Below are 19,292 nucleotides of genomic sequence, written 5' to 3'. Positions count from 1 at the left end.
TCTCTGAATTTTGTTAGTGATCTTGATAGGAACAAAGTTTCCAGTTCTGGCAGGACACAAATCATGAAGGATATTTCTTTTGTTTATTAAAACAAATTTTAAAGCTCCTTTTTTTTTCTTCTTGGAAGTTTTAACTGAAATAACTGCTGTGGTAGATTTATGATTACCTTTTAATAGTGATAAAATTTTGATTATATTTTAAACCACCTCATATTTCTCTAAATTAACACATATACCGAAATATAACAGAGATATAAATGAAATCTGATAGCTATCGAAATGGTCAAGTGTTCACTTTACGTTTAATACAATATTACAGGAAACATTCAGGTATCATGGATTGATGACACGTCAGCATTTGTTTCTCTCAGTCAGCCTGAGCAAGTACAAATTGGTAAGTGTTTTGGACATTGTTTTGTTTATTAATTAAAGTGGAAGCTTGCCCCCCCACACCCTTAGTGGGTTCAATCAGCTGATTTCACAAGCATTGCAGCCTGGCATGTTTTGAAATTGTCTATAAAATAAATAAAATAATTAGTGAGTTATGTTTAGAAAAGAAAGTAAGACAAATTTATTGATTCTTTATACATACTACATAATATCTTTTTTTTACTTACCGCCATTCTGTTCCTTTCCCATTGCATTTTTTTTTTTTTCTAAAATGAGTTGCAGATTTACTTGTAGGTTAGGAGTAGCAAATTGAGAGGGATGGGGAACAAAAAATGATACCTGTATTGACCCTTTGGTTTCTAGTTTTCTCATGGATTTATAAATTTTTGTGATCTATTTATTCCATTAAACTTGTATAAAATATTGTTTTATAGGCAAATAAACTGAAAGCTATGTTTGCTTAAACATTTTTTTCTTTATTTTTTTAAGAGAGAGAGAGAGAGACGAAGGGATATGGGGAGATGCAAAGAAATATCTATTGGCTGCCTCCTGCATGCCCCCTGCTGGGGATTGAGACAGTAACTGGGGAATCAAACCTGCAACCTCCTGTTACATGGGTTGACACTCAACCACTGAGCCACACTGGCTGGACTATGTTGTTTGCTTTTAAAATAGGATTATAAAAAGATTGAGTATCACATCTCTAGTTGAACCCTAATAATTTTGATATTAACCATCACAAAGCATTTCATTTTCTTAGGATGAAAAGTTATTGAATAAAATACTGAAGAAAATATGTAGTATTAAGCTACTTATTCAAATAGATTTCAAGTTTCATGGTGCTTAATAATATAAAAGGTATGAAAGTTTAAAGTGATATATCTAATTAAGTTTTTTCTTTTTATTTAACAAAGTGTCACATACTAAAACTAACAATTCTGATAATGTAACTATAAGAGTAATTATATATGAAAACTTCTACAGAGTATTATAATAAAAGCCAGACATCCCCCGAGGGGTCCCAGGTTGCGAGAGGGACCCTATTGGTACACGATTGGGGCTGGGGTGGGACATGGGAGGTTGGCCAGTTGGGGAGGGACTGTGGGAGGGCTCCAGGGTATGTCTGGCCCATCTCGATCAGTCCTGGGCAGCTAGACCCCAGCAGCAAGCTAACCTACTGGTCGTAGCGTCTGCCCCCTCGTGGTCGATGCACATCATAGCGAGCGGTTGAGTGGCCTTAGCATATCATTAGCATATTACGCTTTGATTGGTTGAACGGCCAACCTGACAACTGAACACTTAGCATATTAGGCTTTTATTATATAGGATCTGCATGGCCTCTTACCTTGTACAGTAAAAATGAGTGTGTAAAAGTGCATTGGCATCTGTAAAACACTAATTAGTACTTGAAAATACAAGCATAATTCTTGTTTATGTATACAGGGTGTCAAAGCTTCTTTGAATGTTCTTGTTATACCATGTTTGATGTCCAATAATGATTTCTCCCTTATTATTTGAAAGAGTCTTCAAACAGTAGCTTTTAAGCTCAGTATTTTAGTCAATGAATCCGGTAACCACAGAAGCACTCTAATTTGATTGTTTGCCTATGTGTGTTGTTTCCCTGAGGATAATATTAAGTCCACCTTATTCACCATTGAATCCTCTGGTGCCTGGCACACACTGTGGCATGAATAAATAAATGTGTGTTTGAATGGGTAATATGGGAGGCCAAGATGACATTGTGACCTCTTTACCCTTTTCCTCAGAGATTAAGAAGTAGAAATGTCTATTGTCTTTTGTTATATGCAGCTTTACTAGTAAAGTGTAATTTTCCACTGTTGTCTCTCTTTTTACACAAGAGGCAACTCTTAACATAAATACCTGGACGTTTGCACATGACCATAGTGTTCTTTGGCAGAAGCCATCTTTTACTCGATAATCAGCTAGGTCCCTTTAGAGCCAGGCTGTGTCCTATTTCCCCCCTCATCTCAGCTTCAATATCCGCTTCTCCGGATGTCTTCTCTGGCTTCATTTGAAGGGGAATATACCCTGTTCTCTGGGCTAGCCTGGCATCCTTTATTGACACACTTTGTTTTTCTTCCCCGATAGACTATAAACTCTTTTAGTGCAGGGACCGTATTTCTTGTTCCCCATCATGTTTTCAGTGCTTAGGATAGTATTGTCTGACATTAGTAAGTGTTTGTTAAATATTTATTTATCTTAATAAATGATATTCAAGGTATTATGACTTAGAAATGTGTCATAATACCTTGTGACAGATATATCTACTGTCTCTGGTCTTTTGCTGTGCTTTCTAAAATTATGCATGTTTCATTGAAAGACAATTTAAAATCTGTTCTTTATGGTAATCATTCTTATGTGCTGTAAACCCTATTAATATAATCTTAAATAACTTATTCATTTCTGCGGAAACGGAGGATCTGTTAGATCAATATTGTAACATTGGAAAAATCATTAAATGCCTATTTATATAGCAAGCAGTTCATAATGGCTTCTTTGGCCCAGTTACAAGCTTTTTTTGTTGTTATTAATCCTCACCTGAAGATATTTTTTCCATTGCTTTCAAGTGAAAGGGAAGGAGGGAGGGAGGAAGGGGGGAGAGAGAGGGAGAGAGAGAGAGAGAGAGAGAGAGAGAAACAGAGAAACATCCATGTGAGAGAGACACATTGACTGGCCACCTCCCACACGAGCCCCTACCAGGGGTGGAGAGGAAATCCGCAACCCAGGCATGTGCCCTTGACAGGGAATCGAACCTTTGACCCTGAGGTGCACAAGCTGACACTCCAACCACTGGGCAATACTGGGTGGGCACAAACAATTTTTTATTTACATTCATGGAGTTGCTTTTTAAGTGACACCTATCTTTTTCTTTTGATATTACTGTACTGAGTCTAATTGAGATTTTTAAAAAATTTATTTTCAACATTTTGAATATGAGAGCTCTCTTTTTCTAGGAATCCTTATCATACTATTTATTAAAACCTTTGTACTGAGTGCCATGTATTGTGATTCTTTTTTATTTTTTTAAAATTTTTTCTGCTGCTGCTGTGAAGGTGAGGGTCCCTGGTGGCTTTGGGTGTTCAGATAGTGATAACCCTTACAAGCCATATAGTCAGCCTTCTTTCCTTCTCACTCTTCATATACGACAGTAGGCGGCCAAAATAAAAAAAATTTCCCAGCCCTATTTGGTTTGGCTCAGTGGATAGAGCATTAGGCTGCGGAGTGAAGGGTCCTGGGTTTGATTCCAGCAAGGGCACATTCCCTGGTTGCTTGCCAGGGCTCATCATGGATGTTTCTATCTGTCCCTCTCCCTTCCTCTCTAAAATTTAAAAAAATAAATAAATAAAAAATAAAAAACATAACTGTAGGTGGCCAATATGGGACTTGATACATTGGAGAAGATAACTTAGCCTCCACATTTAAGGTTTTTTCCTCAAAGTAGTCAAATAAGAAATTACCTTAAATAAGAAGTATATAGCTCATTCATATTTAATATTTTTGAATTCCTAACATAGTTTTGTTAAATGGGGAAAGAGCTCAATATTTCAAAGCAAACATTCTAGTCATACTCTCAATATATAGACATTGTCTTGAGTGTCCTTGAATATGTTATAAGACATTTTCTCTCTGCCTATAGTTTTTATAGTATTAGCTTTCATTTATTTTGAAAGCTGGAGATTGGAGTTAGAAACCTAACAATTATTTTGTAAAGCCAGCCCAAATTCAACGAGTTATATAAATTCTTGATATGCTGTTTTAAGAGCTTGTTCAGGATGATTTATTGGGGTTGGGTAGAATCTTGGCTTCATTTCAGCCCAAAGTATGAATGTGCTTTTATTAAATCAGACTTTTAAAAGCATAGCTTTTGATTTCATTTAACAGATAAAAATTAGAATTGTGGATATGACTCTTTTGAAGTGATTATTTAGCAATGTTTTGCTAAAAGGCTGCTTGTAATTTTAAACTTTACCTGTGCCTTTTGTTATCCTTGTAATTTGTGCAAAATCTGTGGTGGTAACTGCTTTTCATTTGTGATATTAGTGATTTGTGTTCTTATTTTTTTCTGGGTCACTCTACCTAGGGGTTACTGATTTTGTTGATTTAAAAAAATCAGCTTCTGGTTTATTTTGTTTTTCTGTATTGTTTGCTGTACTGTCTACTTTGTTAGTTTTTGCATTAAATTTTTTTTAATTACTTTTCTTTTTTAAAGAGAGAAAAGCATCAATTTGTTGTTCTACTTTTTTATGCAGTCATTGGTTGCTTCTTGCATGTGCCTTGACCAAAAATCAAATCCACAACTGTGGCATATTGGGATGACACTCTAACCAACTGAGCTCCCCAGCCAGGGCCTCTTCTTATGTTTTTTATGTTTGGCTGGTATATTTTCCTTTTATTTACTGTTAGCCTATATGTGTATATAGCATATAGTTGTAGATAGCGTATAGTTGGGTCTTGCTTTTTTATTTATCCTAATGAGTGATTTTTAATTGGAGTATTTAGTCTATTGACATTTAATGTAATTATTTATATGATTATGCCTATCATTCAAAAAATTTTTTTTAAATATATTTTTACTGATTTCAGAGAGGGAGGGAGAGAAAGATAGAAACATCAGTGATGAAAGAGAATCATTGATAGGCTGCCTCCTGCATGCCCCCTATTGGGGATTGAGCCAGCAAGCCTGGCATGTGCCCTTGACTGGAACCGAACCCTGGACCCTTCAGTCCACAGGCCGACGCTCTATCCACTGAGCCAAACTGGCTAGGGCCAAAAATTATATATTTTTTTGTTTCCTCTGTTTTACTCCTGGTTTTCTTTAGCCCAGCTGGTGTGGCTTAGTGGATGAGCATTGTCCCATGGACCCAAGAGGTCCCTGGTTTGATTCCCAGTCACGGCACATGCCCCGGGTTTTGAGCCCAGTAGGGGGCATGCAGGAGGCAGCCAATCAATGTTTCTCATCAATGTTTCTCTCTCCCCCTTCCTCTCTATCTAAAAACCAATAAAAAAATTAAAAAAAGTTTTCTTTAAATGAATACATTGTATTACATTGTACAGATACATATGGCATATATAACTATATCCCTTTTAGATGTTTAAATTATATCCACATTTTTACTATTTTAAGTTAATTATTTTTTTTATATTATTTTTGGTTAATCCTTACCTGAGGATATTCCCTCCATTGACTTTTTTGTTTTTGTTTTTGTTTTTTTAGAGTGGAAGAGAGGGAGGAAAGGTAAGAAAGAGGAAAGAGAGAGGGAGAGAGAGAGAAACATTGATGTGCGAGAGACACATAGATTGGTTGCCTCCCAAACATGCCACGACCTGGGGCCTGGGATTGAACCTGCACCCAGGTTGTGCCTTTGACCAGGAATCGAAACCATGACCCTTTGGTGTGCAAGCTGATGCTCTAACCAATGAGAAACACTGGCCAGGGCATTAAATTAATTCTTTAAAAAATATTTTTATTGATCTCAGAGAGGAGGGGAGAGGAAAAGAGAGATAGAAGCATCAATAATTAGAAAGAATTATGACCGGCTGCCTCCTGCATGCCCCCTACTAGGGATCGAGCCTGTAACCCTGGCATATGCCCTGACTGGGAATTGAACCATGACCTGGTTCATAGGTTGATGCTCAACCACCAAGCCACACCAACTGGGCTTCCCCAGGGAAGTTTGAGTCACTTGATAGCATGAGCACGATAATGTTTAAGAGTGCATTTTTGTAGTTATATTTTCAGATGGAGTGTAAGCCTTTTGTTCCTTATTGATTTCTCACTGTATATTGCTAAACTTTATGTTTGTATGTTCAGTGTTGTTTTTTATAGTAACAGCATAGAATAATTATGAAGATACTTTACAAGGTTTTTGAAAAGATTGTTTTCATTTGAAACTGCAGTGTTATTTTTTGTATAAATATTTGCCTGCCTGCTGTTGAAGAATTGAGGGACTAAATTTGATGGGGAATAGAGTTGAAATAATAGTCTCTGCACTGAAGGAACTCATAGTAATGCAGATGAGTATTTAGACAACTAGCATATCAGCATATGCTAAGGGAGAGAGAACCAGCTCAGGCTGGCATGGAGATACAGTAGAGGGTCGGCAGGGAATACTTCCTGGAGTAGGTGATGCCTGTGCTGCTCCTCAAATAATGAGTTGGATTTAGTTTAGTAGAGGAAGACTGAGAAAACTTTCGCAGAGTGGGACTAGCATATCCTTTGGTATGACTGGGACTTTTTGGTACATGTGGTGTAGTGGCTGGAGGGGAATTTAGAAGGTGGAAACACAGAATTTGTGTGTTAAAAATAGGAATTTGAATTATGTCCTTTGTACAGATCTTGCAGTAACATTGATTTGGAGTGTTTTTTATTAGATCAAGTTTTGAAATAAAATATTGTGTCTAACTTATTTTCTTTTAAAAGTTTGGGGCTTTTGAAAGAATTCTCAGGTGTTGAGTGCCAAATTTGCCAACCAAACAGGGAGCAGCCATAGGAAAGCCTGATAGTTGGAAGAGGTGATACACTCAATGGCACTTGTTCATGTGTATATGGTAGCATTGTGGCAGAGTCAAAAATAGGTGGACATATTCAAGTAGGTTTTTTGTTGTTGTTGATCCTCATCTGAGGATTTCCCCCCCCTATTGATTTTTAGATTTTTTTTTCACGTGCCCTGATTGGGGGCCAGGAAATGGCCAGCCTGCAACCAAGGTATGTGCCCTTGACTGGAACGGAACCCGCAACCCTTCAGTGTGTGGGCCAACACTCTAACCACTGGGAAAATAGGCTAGGGCAGGTTTTATTTATTTTTAAATGTCTAGAAGGTTGGTCTTTGCATTTACTCTATTTCATAGCCTTTGCTAAGAGATTGGGGCCAAATTGAATTTATCTGGGAACCTGCCATATCTATAAATGCCGCACAAAATAATAAATGGGCCATTGGTTTCCAAGAATTGGTGACAGTGCACTTTAGTTCCTAATTTATTTATAGTTCATAAAAATTATCCCTTAACAAACAAGATTGTAAAAAAAAAAGAAAGAAATAAAGAAATCCTACTTGATGAATTAATCTTTTGATAAACATTTAAATGTTTACACAAATGATAATGGAATGAGTCAAGGTGGGGAGTGAATGACGAAGAATGAACACAGGGATGAACGAATGAAGGAATGAATGAATACAGATGACCTGTGTTTTTGTATTCAGAGGAAGGAGAGATGACTGAGCTAAAACTCATCGATTGTTAATTGTCTCACCCAATAGACTTGGTTTCTCAAAGTGGGGACTACTCATAGCTATTATCTTACTTGGTTGGTATTTGGGACATGCGGGGCACTAGTTGGGGATGACTTTGAGGAGAGACCTTTATTTGGCCCTTGATGGGGGTCTGATTCTGGGCTAGCAGAGAAGGGGATCGTGCCAACACAACAGAGGTTGGAATGAAAGTGGATGTTTACAACAGTGTTTGTCAGACTATGGTTCACACTCTCATTAGGTTGTGAAATCGTTTTAGTGAGTGTGATCAGCATTTTTATAAAAGGAAGAAGTAAGAATTCAGTGTAAGTCCCATATAATAAAGGCAGGTTTGCTTTTTTAAAATGTAACTTTTGTTCAGGTACAAATCTGAACATGTATGTGTACAGGGTTGTAATAAAAATGTATTTTGTAGGTCATGGTCAAAAAAGTTTGAAATCAGATGGTTTAGGAGACTTTTCCATGTGTGCAGAGCACTGTGGTTAGGGAGGAAGCAAAGGTAACCCTGACAAAGGTCTCGCTCCTCAGGTGCATTTTGGGGCTGTGGATTTGTGCGGAGAGCGTCTGGGAGAAATGCTTGTTCCTTTATCCTTACATCTCCATGGGCTAAGAGTCTCATCTTGCTTCTCACCGAGAGAGGAATGTTGTGGTTACAGTGTATGACCCCACTCTCTATCCCCCTTGCTTTGTCCTCCTCATGGAAGGACAAATGGCATATCTGATGAGTGAAATCAGAAAAAGGCTGGCTCTAGGGGCCTTTGAGTGGGGTTACTGCATTGAAGAAGGCAGACCTGCAAACCAGCTGCTGGGGTCTGTTCTGGCAGCAGAGATTTGGAAATAGTTCAGAGTCTCCTTGCAGCTGTCAGATTTCTTCATTGATGGGGCCTGCTGGTCTGGATTTCTTTAGAGGGTGGCAGCAGCTATAGTATAAAGCACCACTGAGACCTCGGGCCCTAGATCCATCTCAACACAATGTACTAATGAGTCCTGTACTTTGGGGGAACAGAGTACAGGGGTAAGTCATCATTAGCTCTTTTATCTGTTCTTCAATTTGTTAGGACCCATAAGAGACGATGGTGCTCCCTAACTGCTAACCAGTATTAGTGGGAGGTGGGGAAGGGGCCAGATTCTGAGGGCCTTGATAGCGATGGCCACCCCCATCAAATTTTGACTTTGTGTGTGAACAGCAGAGAGCCTTTATGCGCACTCAGGCAGGTATGGGTGTTACTCTGATTACATGATAAGAACTTTCTTTCATAAGGCATGACGGGTTCTACAGTATGAGAGAGCTGAGAGGCTGGGCATGGCTGCAGTGATTGCAAAAGTGGAATGACAGCCAGTAGTGACCTATAGTTACAAAAAGTTTTATTCTACGATTGGTTTGTGAGGGTGTTTATTACTGCCAACATTGTTCAGAGTATTTGGAAACTAATTTTCTAGTTTGCCACCCTCTGGATTACTGAACTGTTTAAGTGCTTTTTAACGCCAGATGTGACTTTCTGTCTTACTTCCATTTCACCAACCAGAAGATGGTGCTGTTGTGTTGGAACTAATCCACCTTTCCCTCTTCAAGTAAAATTTGTCAACTAAATGCTTATTCATACTAAATCATGCGGACACATTTAGCATGTGGACACATTTAGCATGTGGTGTTTATAGTATAACCCTCATGCAGAATTGGATCAGATGGGCAACATGAAACATTTTTAGGGTCAAACTTACAAAGTGAGGGGCTAGAGAAGCCAGGCACTGGCTTTGATTAGCTGTTTGTTCAGGGCCACCTTTGCACTCAGGGTAAAGTGACAATCTTATAGGAGATAGGATGAAGGTGTCTGTTAGATGCTGTTTGCTCTGTGTGTAGTCTTCTATGATTTTGTTTGAAGATCTATGGATAGAAGTGAGAGAAGTTTCCATAGAAAAAGAAACATTTTTTTCTCTTCTCTTTTTGGAAAAGATCTGAGTTACCTAGAGAAAAAGTCATGAGTTGAGTTTATAAGAAATACTATGCTCAATTCAATGCTTAACTGAATACTCAACTAGCTGAAACACCCAAGCAGTCTCTTATTTTAACCTCTTGAAAGGAACCCATATGGTATGATGGACTTGAAGCAAATTGGTTGTGTGATATTGAGTGCTTGACTAACCTCTTTGAGCCCTCAGCTGTAAAATGAAGATGAGAAACTCTGCTTCGTAGATCTGGGAAGAATTGATCTGGGTAATAAAGGTAATGTTAACACAGTGCCTGGCATTAGCTGCTCAGTAAACGTTCACTTCTTCTCCCATCCAGAAATCCAGACATTAAAACAATATTACCAAATTGAAACAATATTACACAGTGTATGTATTGCTGCATCATGGAGACTAAGTGTAAAACTTGTGGTGTTTGCTCAGCTTGAAGAATGACGTATCCCTCAGGTAGGGCCATGTTTGTGACCTGGAGTGACCTGGAGTTAAAGTCTTCCCCTGCTTTGTACCTTTTGAACAAAAGACCAAAACTGTTGCCACAATGATTCTTAGTTGTCTCTCTTTTTCTTTCACATGGCTTCCTATAGTTGGTTGCCATTCTGGTTAATCTCTTATCCAAGCAGTCAGGGGTCTCCCTCAGAGCTCACTTAGAGAGCTCCCTGAGTTACTTGAGCATCTTTCTGGTATAGAAGTTAGCTTTTGAGTAGGTTCTTAAATACCATGAAGGTTCTATAGACACAGAGAATTTTATAGGATTGCTGTAAGATAGGTCTATGGATTTATTCTGAGACTTAGGGTGGGAAGCTGGTTTGGGAATGGTCTCAAAAGTACAGTCAGTTCTCATATGCACAGACTCTATGTTTGTGAATTCACCTACTCATTAAAATTTTTTTGTAACCTCAAAATCAGTACTCACAGAGCTCTTGGAGTCATTTATGGATCTCTACAGAATGGTGACATTTTAGCCTCTCGATGCACAGGTTCCCCAGTTGAGGAGGAACAAGGAAACACTCTGCCTTCTTGTTGAAACTCTTATGCTGTAAACAAGAATTCTTTTCGCAGTATAGTTAATGCCATGCTTTTCACATTTTTGTGCTTTTTGTTGGCGATTTGACTGTTAAAAATGGCTCCTAACTATAGTGTCAAGGTGCTGTCTGGTGTTCCTAAGCCAAAGAAGACCATGATATGCCTTATGGAGAAAATATGAGTTATTAGATAAGCTTCATTTAGGCATGAGTTCAATATTAATGAGTCAACAGTGTATATTAAATAAGGTATCTTTAAACAGAAGATCACACAAAACAAGGGTATGTGTTGATTGGTTTACAAAAACGTAGTGTCCAAAGGCTTGTAGGAACCTAACTCTGGTTGACCCTTAGAAGCAATGGTTCAGTGTTTGTGGACACTTCATAGAATGTAACTACCAGGAATAATGAGATTTGAGACTTGATTCTTTGTTCTTTTCCTCCAGGGTATTTGACCCAGAGCCCTTAGGGAAAAGGCTTTCTGAGCTGCTTACTCTTTGTTTTCCATGAGAGGTCCCTAGTGCAGAGTTCTGGAGAGTTGTGCCTGACAGGGATGCTGCTATAAAATGGGTTTGCTGCAGGGTGGTATAGCCTCTCCTGGCCTCGCAGGTCCCTGAGATGGTTGCAAATGCTGGGTAATTTGGTGCATGGGGACTTGGGATCTTCATTTGGTGAGATGAGGACAATGAGTCATATCCTCAGTTTATTGTGAGTTTGGCCATTTTTCTTATTAGAGTTGAATAGCTAAAGGATTGAGGTTAGTTAATTCTGTTGTATTATGAGCATCTCTTCTGCACCTAGAATTCCTGCAACTACTGAATTTGGCTTTAATTGGAAGGTGATGTCTTTATTTCTTCTTTTTCTTGATGCCATATTTCTTCCAATGAATCCTCTTATTGTGGATTTTCACGTTAACTTTTTTGTGGTGTGGTGAGAAAACCCAGGACGTGTGCTTTACATTGCCAACATATTTATTTCAGCCACATTTTAACTTGCCCCTTGGCTCCTTTAGAAAAGAAGGGGCCTAAGAGGGGAAATGGTAAAAGCAGGGGAAGAGGCACTTGATTCTTTTGCAGGTACTTGGAAAAAGTAACATGTAGCAAATTCGGTTGAAGTCAGAGTGAGAACACTCGAGTCCCATTATGTAATCTTTTTTTTTCACCCCTCTACATATAACACATAGTACCATATTTTCCTAGTGGAGCCTACAATTAAGGACAGCATTGCTCTTAGGTTTGCTGAGCTAATCAAAGCCTTGGATTCACTGGCCACCTCTGACCTGTCATTTGGCATGTGGGTGACAATGAAGAGAGGCTGCAGTGAGTATGGTGGCCATGCTGAACAGGACCGTCCTATGCTCCAACAGATCCCACAGCTGGCATGCTGCTGCCTTAACTCATCTACTTGGAAGCTTTTCCACAGACATAGCCACACTGATGGTCATTCGAATGGAGTGTTTGTACATCCTGTTCTTGGGTACCCTGCTTTGCTGTGCCTCAGAGATGTCCCCTTTATGATTGCTGCATTGATGTGACTGTATCAGTGTTAAGTACTGAAACTGACAGGTTTTGGACAACTTCAACCAGGCTTCCTGTTTTCCAGACACATCCTTATCTTTCACATGGGAGAAGTCATCTGTTTTATTTCTTGACAGAGAACAGCCTTTATCCTGTGGTGCCTTTACTTCCTCATCTGTTCAGAGTCACATTTAGTAAGAGTGGCATAGGAACTCAATGAGGAGGTTTTTCTCAGACATCTTCACACTGAATTCCATAATTATCTGTAAATATTCTAGATAACTTCAGATAAGCAGAAGCATTATTTACTCTCTCTTTTGTGTAGTATTATTTGTTCTGGAAAGTATCTATTATAGACTGGTTTAAAAATCTGTCATTGTTTAAATTCTTTTCTTTCTCCTTCTCATGAAATTAGATCTTCCTTCCTCTCCATTACATATACTGTGTTGAGTTATTTTTAAAGGGGAGATTTATTTTGATGTACACATTATATATAAAAAATACTACCATGCTCAGCAGGTGTGGCTTAGTGGTTGAGCGTCCACCTGTGAACCAAGAGGTCACCGGTTTGATTCCCCGTCAGGGCAAATGCCCAGGTTTCAGTCTCGATCCCCAGTGGCGGTAAGCAGGAGGCAGCCAATTGGTGTTTTTCTCTCATTGATATGTCTATCTCTCGATCCCTCTCCCTACCTCTCTCTCTAAAATCAATAAGAACATTAAAAAAAAAAAGATGGAGACCTTTATATAAAAAGAAATACTACCATAATATCTGGTAATGGAAAGATTTAATAGACTGAATGGGAAAGAGCAACATAAAAACCACAGAGGAGTATCTGAATGATACCATTGGCTATGTTTTGTTGATGTTAACTCCTTGAAATTTTTACAAGCGGTTGATACTCAGTTTTAATATTGCTTCAGAGACATTTTTACTGAATAATGTTTGGAGAATTATATATAAGTGAAGATCAGATGTTTTCAGTAAAGTATTTGAAGTAAATTTAAAGACTTTCCTCTAAATTTTCATTAGATTTCTAATTTGAGTAAAGGGAACTTCCCCCTCCTAGTCCTTCCCCCCCTGTTAAATGCTTACAAGCATTTTGAAAAGTGATTATGTTAGAGCTTGATCTGTCTTCTTATCTTGATAAATCCAATACTTTTAATGCTGCAATTTAGCAGCAGTGGTGAACAACAGCTGCCCTTAGGAGTAAAGATCTTTTTTCATAATTCATGTTTGGACAGGAATGTATACCTGGTAATGAATCTTGGTTATCTAAACCAGCGGTCGCCAACTGGTGGTCCGTGAGGTCTGAAAGGTTGGTGACCACTGGTTTAAGGAAGCCTTTGGAGCAGCAGTCGCCAACCGTGGTCCGTGGACCACTGGTGGTCCGTGAGGTCCGAAAAGTTGGCAACCACTGAATACTGCCAGTGATGGACTAAGGGATGATAATATACTGGTTTGCCTTCAGGCCTTAGCTCTTTTTGGAGAGCTTACTGATAAGGAAAAACAAAACAAAGAATTTATAATTAGGTAGTTGCCTTGGGAAAACAGCAGCTCATGATATGTTTTAAGTGTTTTAGGCTAAGAAAAAATAATTTTAATAAAACTCACAGGTTATCAACCTGTGAAAACCACCTGCTTGCTTTGTTTCTAGGTTTCCCTTTCCCCAGAATGATTTAGCCCTTTATTTCCTTAATCCCTGCATCACTCCAGGGTGATGCACACGGTCATGCAGGTTTTGTTTTCCTCATGGGATTTATTAGCTGTTCTGTGATATATTTAAAAAAAATTTTTAATATATATGTCAGAGTGGAAGAGAGAGGGAGAGAAAGATAGAAACATCAATGATGAGAGAGAATCATTGATCGGCTTCCTCCTGCACGTTCTTTAATGGGGATCAAGCCTGCAACCCGGGCAGGCGCCCTGACTGGAACTGAACTGTGACCTTCTGTTTCATAGGTCGAAGCTCAACCACTGAGTCACACCGGCTGGGTTGCTCTGTGATATTAAGTGTCATAATCATTCCATGTTCTATATAAATGTTTAGCCTTTCCTACATCAGTTTACTCCCTAGATATATATACAAAATTCACTTTAGGTTAGTGGGAAGAGAGACTTCTCTGACTGTGATCAGAGAAATGGGGCAGAAAGTAGAGATTGTTCTCATTTGCACCCTAGTCCCCACCATGGTATTTGTTGCATCTTGCTTTATGACCTAAGTCAATTTTTATAAATATCCCAAGGGTGTTTGAAAGTAAAGTATAATTTTCTAATTGTGAAGTGGTATATGGTTCCATAGGTCTGTCCAGTAGATCAAGCTGTTAATCTTTTATTTATTTACTAATTATATTTGTTTGCTTGTTTTATAAGTTTATAATTGGAATATATTTTTTAAAAGCTCCTACTGTGGTTTTGAAATTATTTGTTTTTCCTTGTAATTCTGTCAGTTTTTGCTTTGGATAGTTTAATGCTGTTGTTCTAAATAGTGTTTTTTGCCCTGAACTCAGTTTTCTCTGATATAAAATATATCAAGTTTTCCCTTTTTTGTTTAGTACTTGCCTCAAATATTTTTCCCCCCTCTTATTTTTAACCATTCCGAGTTGCTTTAGATGTGTCTCTCTGAATAGCATAGATATGCCAGTTTGCTTTTCTTCATTCTAATAATCTGTGTCTTTGAAATGGTGAATTTGGCCAATTTATCGACTATTTACCATGCATATTTCTTTTTTCTTAATACCACTTGTGGAGCAAGCATGAGTTGTGATTTCTTTTACAGATTCTTTCTACCTAAGGCCTTAGGCAGGCACAAATGACATTGCCAAGTCTCAGGACCAGTTGAGTTCTTAATGTAGTCCTTCTCTTTGAGAGGTTAGCTCTTGTATGTCCCTAGCTTTATGCTCTGGTCCAGTTCCTGCTCCTCACAGGCCTGAAACTGTGTCTGGGTCTCTGTGTGGCTTCTGGAAGGTGGGGTCTGCATTTAGGTCTTACACCTCTCCCTCCCCTTTGGCTGCCCCAGCCCTCTCTTGCTCTTAACCTCTGCCTTTAAGTTCTCTCTTATTTCTGACACCTGAGGATTTCCTTTTCTTTTCTTTAAGCTCAGCTGTACATTGAAAAAAAAAAAAAGGCCTGGCTGATGTAGCTCAGTGGTTGAATATCGACCCATGAACAAGAGGTCATTTGTTTGATTTCCAGTCAGGGCACATGCCCTGGTTGCAGGCTGGATCCCCAGTAGGAGTGTTCAGGAGGCAGCTGATCGTTTCTCTCTCATTGATTTTTCTATCTCTCTATTCTTCTCCCTTCCTCTCTCTCTAAGTTCAATAAAAACATATATACTTTTTAAAAGTGTTAGCTTCCTTTCTCTAACTCTCCTATACATTTCTAGTGGGAGGAGACTGCATTCTGCATTAGTCCAGTCCACCTCCTCACCTGCACCCCAGTTCTGTTTGTTTCTTGATATAGTGTAAGTGATGTTTGTGGTTAAAGATTGTTCTGGACTGTTAGTGTTGGGCTTTTCTGGTTTTTACCAGAAGTGCTGGACCACTTTTGCCTTTGACTTAGCTCCTTTGTAATGTTTAACAAATACCCCAAATGGAAAACAGCACCATTTCTTTTTTAGTGTGAACTGATATTCTGTGGTTTTGTGGTTTCATTTACTGATGTGAGACTCTGTCCAGATTTTACCACTTGTCAGACCTGTGCCAGGCTGGAAGACTGGAGTACAGGACCTGCATTTTTTGGCAACCCTGGTTTGCTCTGAGAAATCAGCGACTGCAAAAGCTTGAGTTTGGGGATATGTTCACTCCATTTTTTAGTTGAACTCCTAATCCCTATGAGGGCTACAAATTCTGGTCAAGATGTCTTAGGTAATGCTTCATTTTAATTATTCTCAGGGAAAAATTAGAGAAACTTAAGTTTATTGTATGTCAGGTGCTCTATTTTACTTTGTTTTTTCATATGAAAAAGGGAATGTTTAGGTTTGCCAAAGTGTATAGTTATAGCAGCATGATAAAGCCAAAAAAGCAGTGAAAGTGAAAATGAGGTTCTGACAAATCTTTTACCTTAGTTAAGCTATTGGGGTAATTAGACTAGAAAACCAAAGGGTAACACAGTGTGGGATAGTCATCAGAGAAGTGAATACGATGGTGAGTCTTGAACCATCGGAAATTCCCTGAGGAGTGTGAGCAAGGGGAGGGGAAAGGCTCCTTTGGTCTGGTTGTTGGTTTGGTTGAATTTTTAAAAGATAATCCCCAAAGGCAGAAGAATATAATGAACCCTCTGTGTACTTACCTCCTCTCCCTGCCACTGCCGTGGCCAATCCTGTTTTATCTTTACCAAATACACACTCCCTTTTTGTTTGATTTTGAAGCATATTCTAGATACCATATAATACTCACTGCTAAATATTAAATTTTTCAGTGTGCGTCTCTGAAAGACAAATTCTTTTTTTTTAAACAAAGCAATAATATTATTACTGTGCCTTAAAAATAAATCTTTATTATCATTAAATATTTACTTAGTATTAAAATTCCCAATGATCTCAAGGGTGGTGAGTTTTTATTTTTCCATTTGAGTCAAAGATCCATATAAGGCCACATATTGTGAATATTTAAATCTCTAATATGTCTCTTAACCTAGCTCTTTGTCTCTTTCTCTCATTTGTTGAAGAAATAGGGTCATTTGTCCTGTAGAGTTTCCTGCAGCCTGCTTTTACTAGTTTTAATCCCTTTTGAGTTGTTTCATATATTTTCCTGTCCTGTTTAAACTAGGTCCATTATTTCATTAGAGGTTGCAATATGGTGATACTGTAATTCTAGCATTCCTTTTTTTTTTTATATTTGTTGGAATACATCTCTAAAGAAAAACTTATCTGGGGTTTGCAAAAAAGACAGAATATAGATTTGATGTTTTCCCTTACTGCTTTTTAAAAGAGTGAGTTGATTTATTATAATTCTCCAGTGGGGACCAGTTATTTTGTTTTAGGGTCATTATGAACTCATGGACATAATGGCATGTAAGCATATACAATGTAATTCAGTCAGTTGCACTTTTGACCCTTACTAATGATCCAGTTGTCCTAGCCTCTCTTGGTTGGCCAAATTTTTTTTACTTCCCCTGTGTTATGACAAGATGTTCCAGGCTCATCTTGTACATGTTCTTCCCCAGACCCCAAATCAGCACATCTCCAAGGAAGCTCTGGTTACTTTTCATGGAAAATGGTATTTCCAGACTACAGTCTGGGTGTTAGAGTGCCAATTGTACTGGGTTGGTCATTGTTTCTGAGCTTTTACAACAGATAAACTAAGAAATTTTTTTTTCTTCCTCCTCCTCTCACTCCTTTCAAATAGAAATACATCATGCATAGAAATAGAATATACAATTATTCATTTGCTTTATCCCATGATATAAATCCAGCAGTCTCAGCATAATGAAACCAACACAGTCACCACCAATAGGATAATTAAGAACAGGGTATCCCCCTTGAGGGACTTAAAATCTGATCTCTGTTTCATAAAGCCTTTTCCATTAGTCCCCTCTCTGTGAGTTTTATAACCCCAGCTGACACATTTATGTTCATTTGTTTTCTTTTATTTTCTCAGTGATTGCTTTTAAAATTGTAATTGTTTTGTAATTACTTACAATTTTGTCATGGTTCCAAAGTCAAAGTTAAAAAACAAGATATACTGTATTTAGAAAAGTCTGAATTTTATCCCCATTTCCTCTGCTCTGATCTCTCCCTTCCCTTATAAGTAACTATTAAAAACTTTGTGCTCTATCCTAAATAAAAATAAAAAAATAAAAACTTTGTGCTCTATCCTTCCATTGCTTGTATAGATAAATTTTTATATATTTATATTTTTCAATTGCTTAGATAAATTATAATCTACCATATTTACTTTTTTAAAGTTTTTTTTCATTTCATAAGATAGCTAGATTACTTCTTAGGAATACCACTATAGTAGTTGAGCATAGTGTTGGATTTTGTTTTCATAGCCAGTCTGAATTTTTTTCCTTTCCTTTTATTTATTCATTATTTTTAAAAAGAAAATTGTATTTAAGGAAAAGGGGATGGGAGATGGGAATATCCAAAGGGAAGGACTACACAGAGAAAGGGGGCCTTGGAGATGGTTCTGGGAACTCAGCCCAGGATGAGCTGCCCCTACCTGTTGTTCCTCGGCTTTCAAGTCTCATGGGGTCTCTTAGAAGTTAGGGGATATGTGCCTGTGGGGGAAGGCAAGTGGAAAGGGAATAGCACGGGTGTGCTCCTTGGAGGGAGAGTATTCCTGAAATTTTTTCCTTTTATTAAGTGAATTTGAGCCCATTTATTTTTTATTTTTATTTTTTAAAATATATTTTATTGATTTTCTTACAGAGAGGAAGGGAGAGGGATAGAGAGTTAGAAACATTGATGAGAGAGAAACATCGATCAGCTGCCTCCTGCACACCCCGCACTGGGGATGTGCCCTCAACCAAGGTACATGCCCCTGGCCGGAATCGAACCTAGGACCCTTCAGTCCACAGGCCGAAGCTCTATCCACTGAGCCAAACCAGTCAGGGCGAGCCCATTTAAATTTATTCATATAACCGATATGTTTGGCTTCAGTTTTGTCTCATTGTTTTATGTAACATGTATATACATGAGTCTTTTATATGAATATTTTTTCTCTGTATGGTCTGTTTTATTTATTCTCTCTTCCCATTACTTAGTATGATTTTGCTTTTGTTTATTGTTTTGTGTGTTTTTTTTAAAGAGCAACTTACATTATGTTCTAAAAGCTACTATATTCTCATGCCATTATGTAACACCTTAGTTATTTACTCCCTTTTTTCATTGCCCATTAGTTCCCTCTGTTTGCATTATGCTTATTAACACACCTTTGGCCAAATCAGGTCACATGTCAATCTTAGATTCAAGGGGAGCAGTAAATACAGTGCACCTCTTTATGAGGAGAGCAGAAAAGCTGTGCATAAAGAAAAGGAAGAGTCCTGGCTGGTGTAGCTTAGGGGATAGAGTGTCGGCTTGAGCACTGAAAGGTTTCAAGTTCAGTTCCCAGTCAAGGGCACATACCTGATGCAGGTTTGATCCCCAGCCCTAGTCGAGGTATGCGTAGGAGGCAACCGATCC

At 38.2% G+C, this 19,292-nt stretch overlaps 1 protein-coding gene across 3 annotated transcripts in view; it reads left to right on the top strand.

Moving 5' to 3' along the window:
- The window catches only part of PARN (poly(A)-specific ribonuclease), a 159,353-nt gene that overhangs the window by 65,329 nt on the left and 74,732 nt on the right, over positions 1 to 19,292 (top strand). For all 3 annotated transcript variants that reach the window (XM_015561299.1, XM_006759673.2, XM_006759674.2), the window contains exon 21: positions 320 to 394. In XM_015561299.1, coding sequence (XP_015416785.1) covers positions 320 to 394 — 75 coding nt within the window. The remainder of the gene's footprint in view (positions 1 to 319; positions 395 to 19,292) is intronic.

Source organism: Myotis davidii, unplaced genomic scaffold (assembly GCF_000327345.1).
Source record: "Myotis davidii unplaced genomic scaffold, ASM32734v1 scaffold1115, whole genome shotgun sequence".
NCBI classification, from domain to species: Eukaryota; Metazoa; Chordata; class Mammalia; order Chiroptera; family Vespertilionidae; genus Myotis; species Myotis davidii.
Note: the sequence above shows the minus strand (reverse complement) of the source record. Positions and strands in the feature narration are given on the sequence as shown.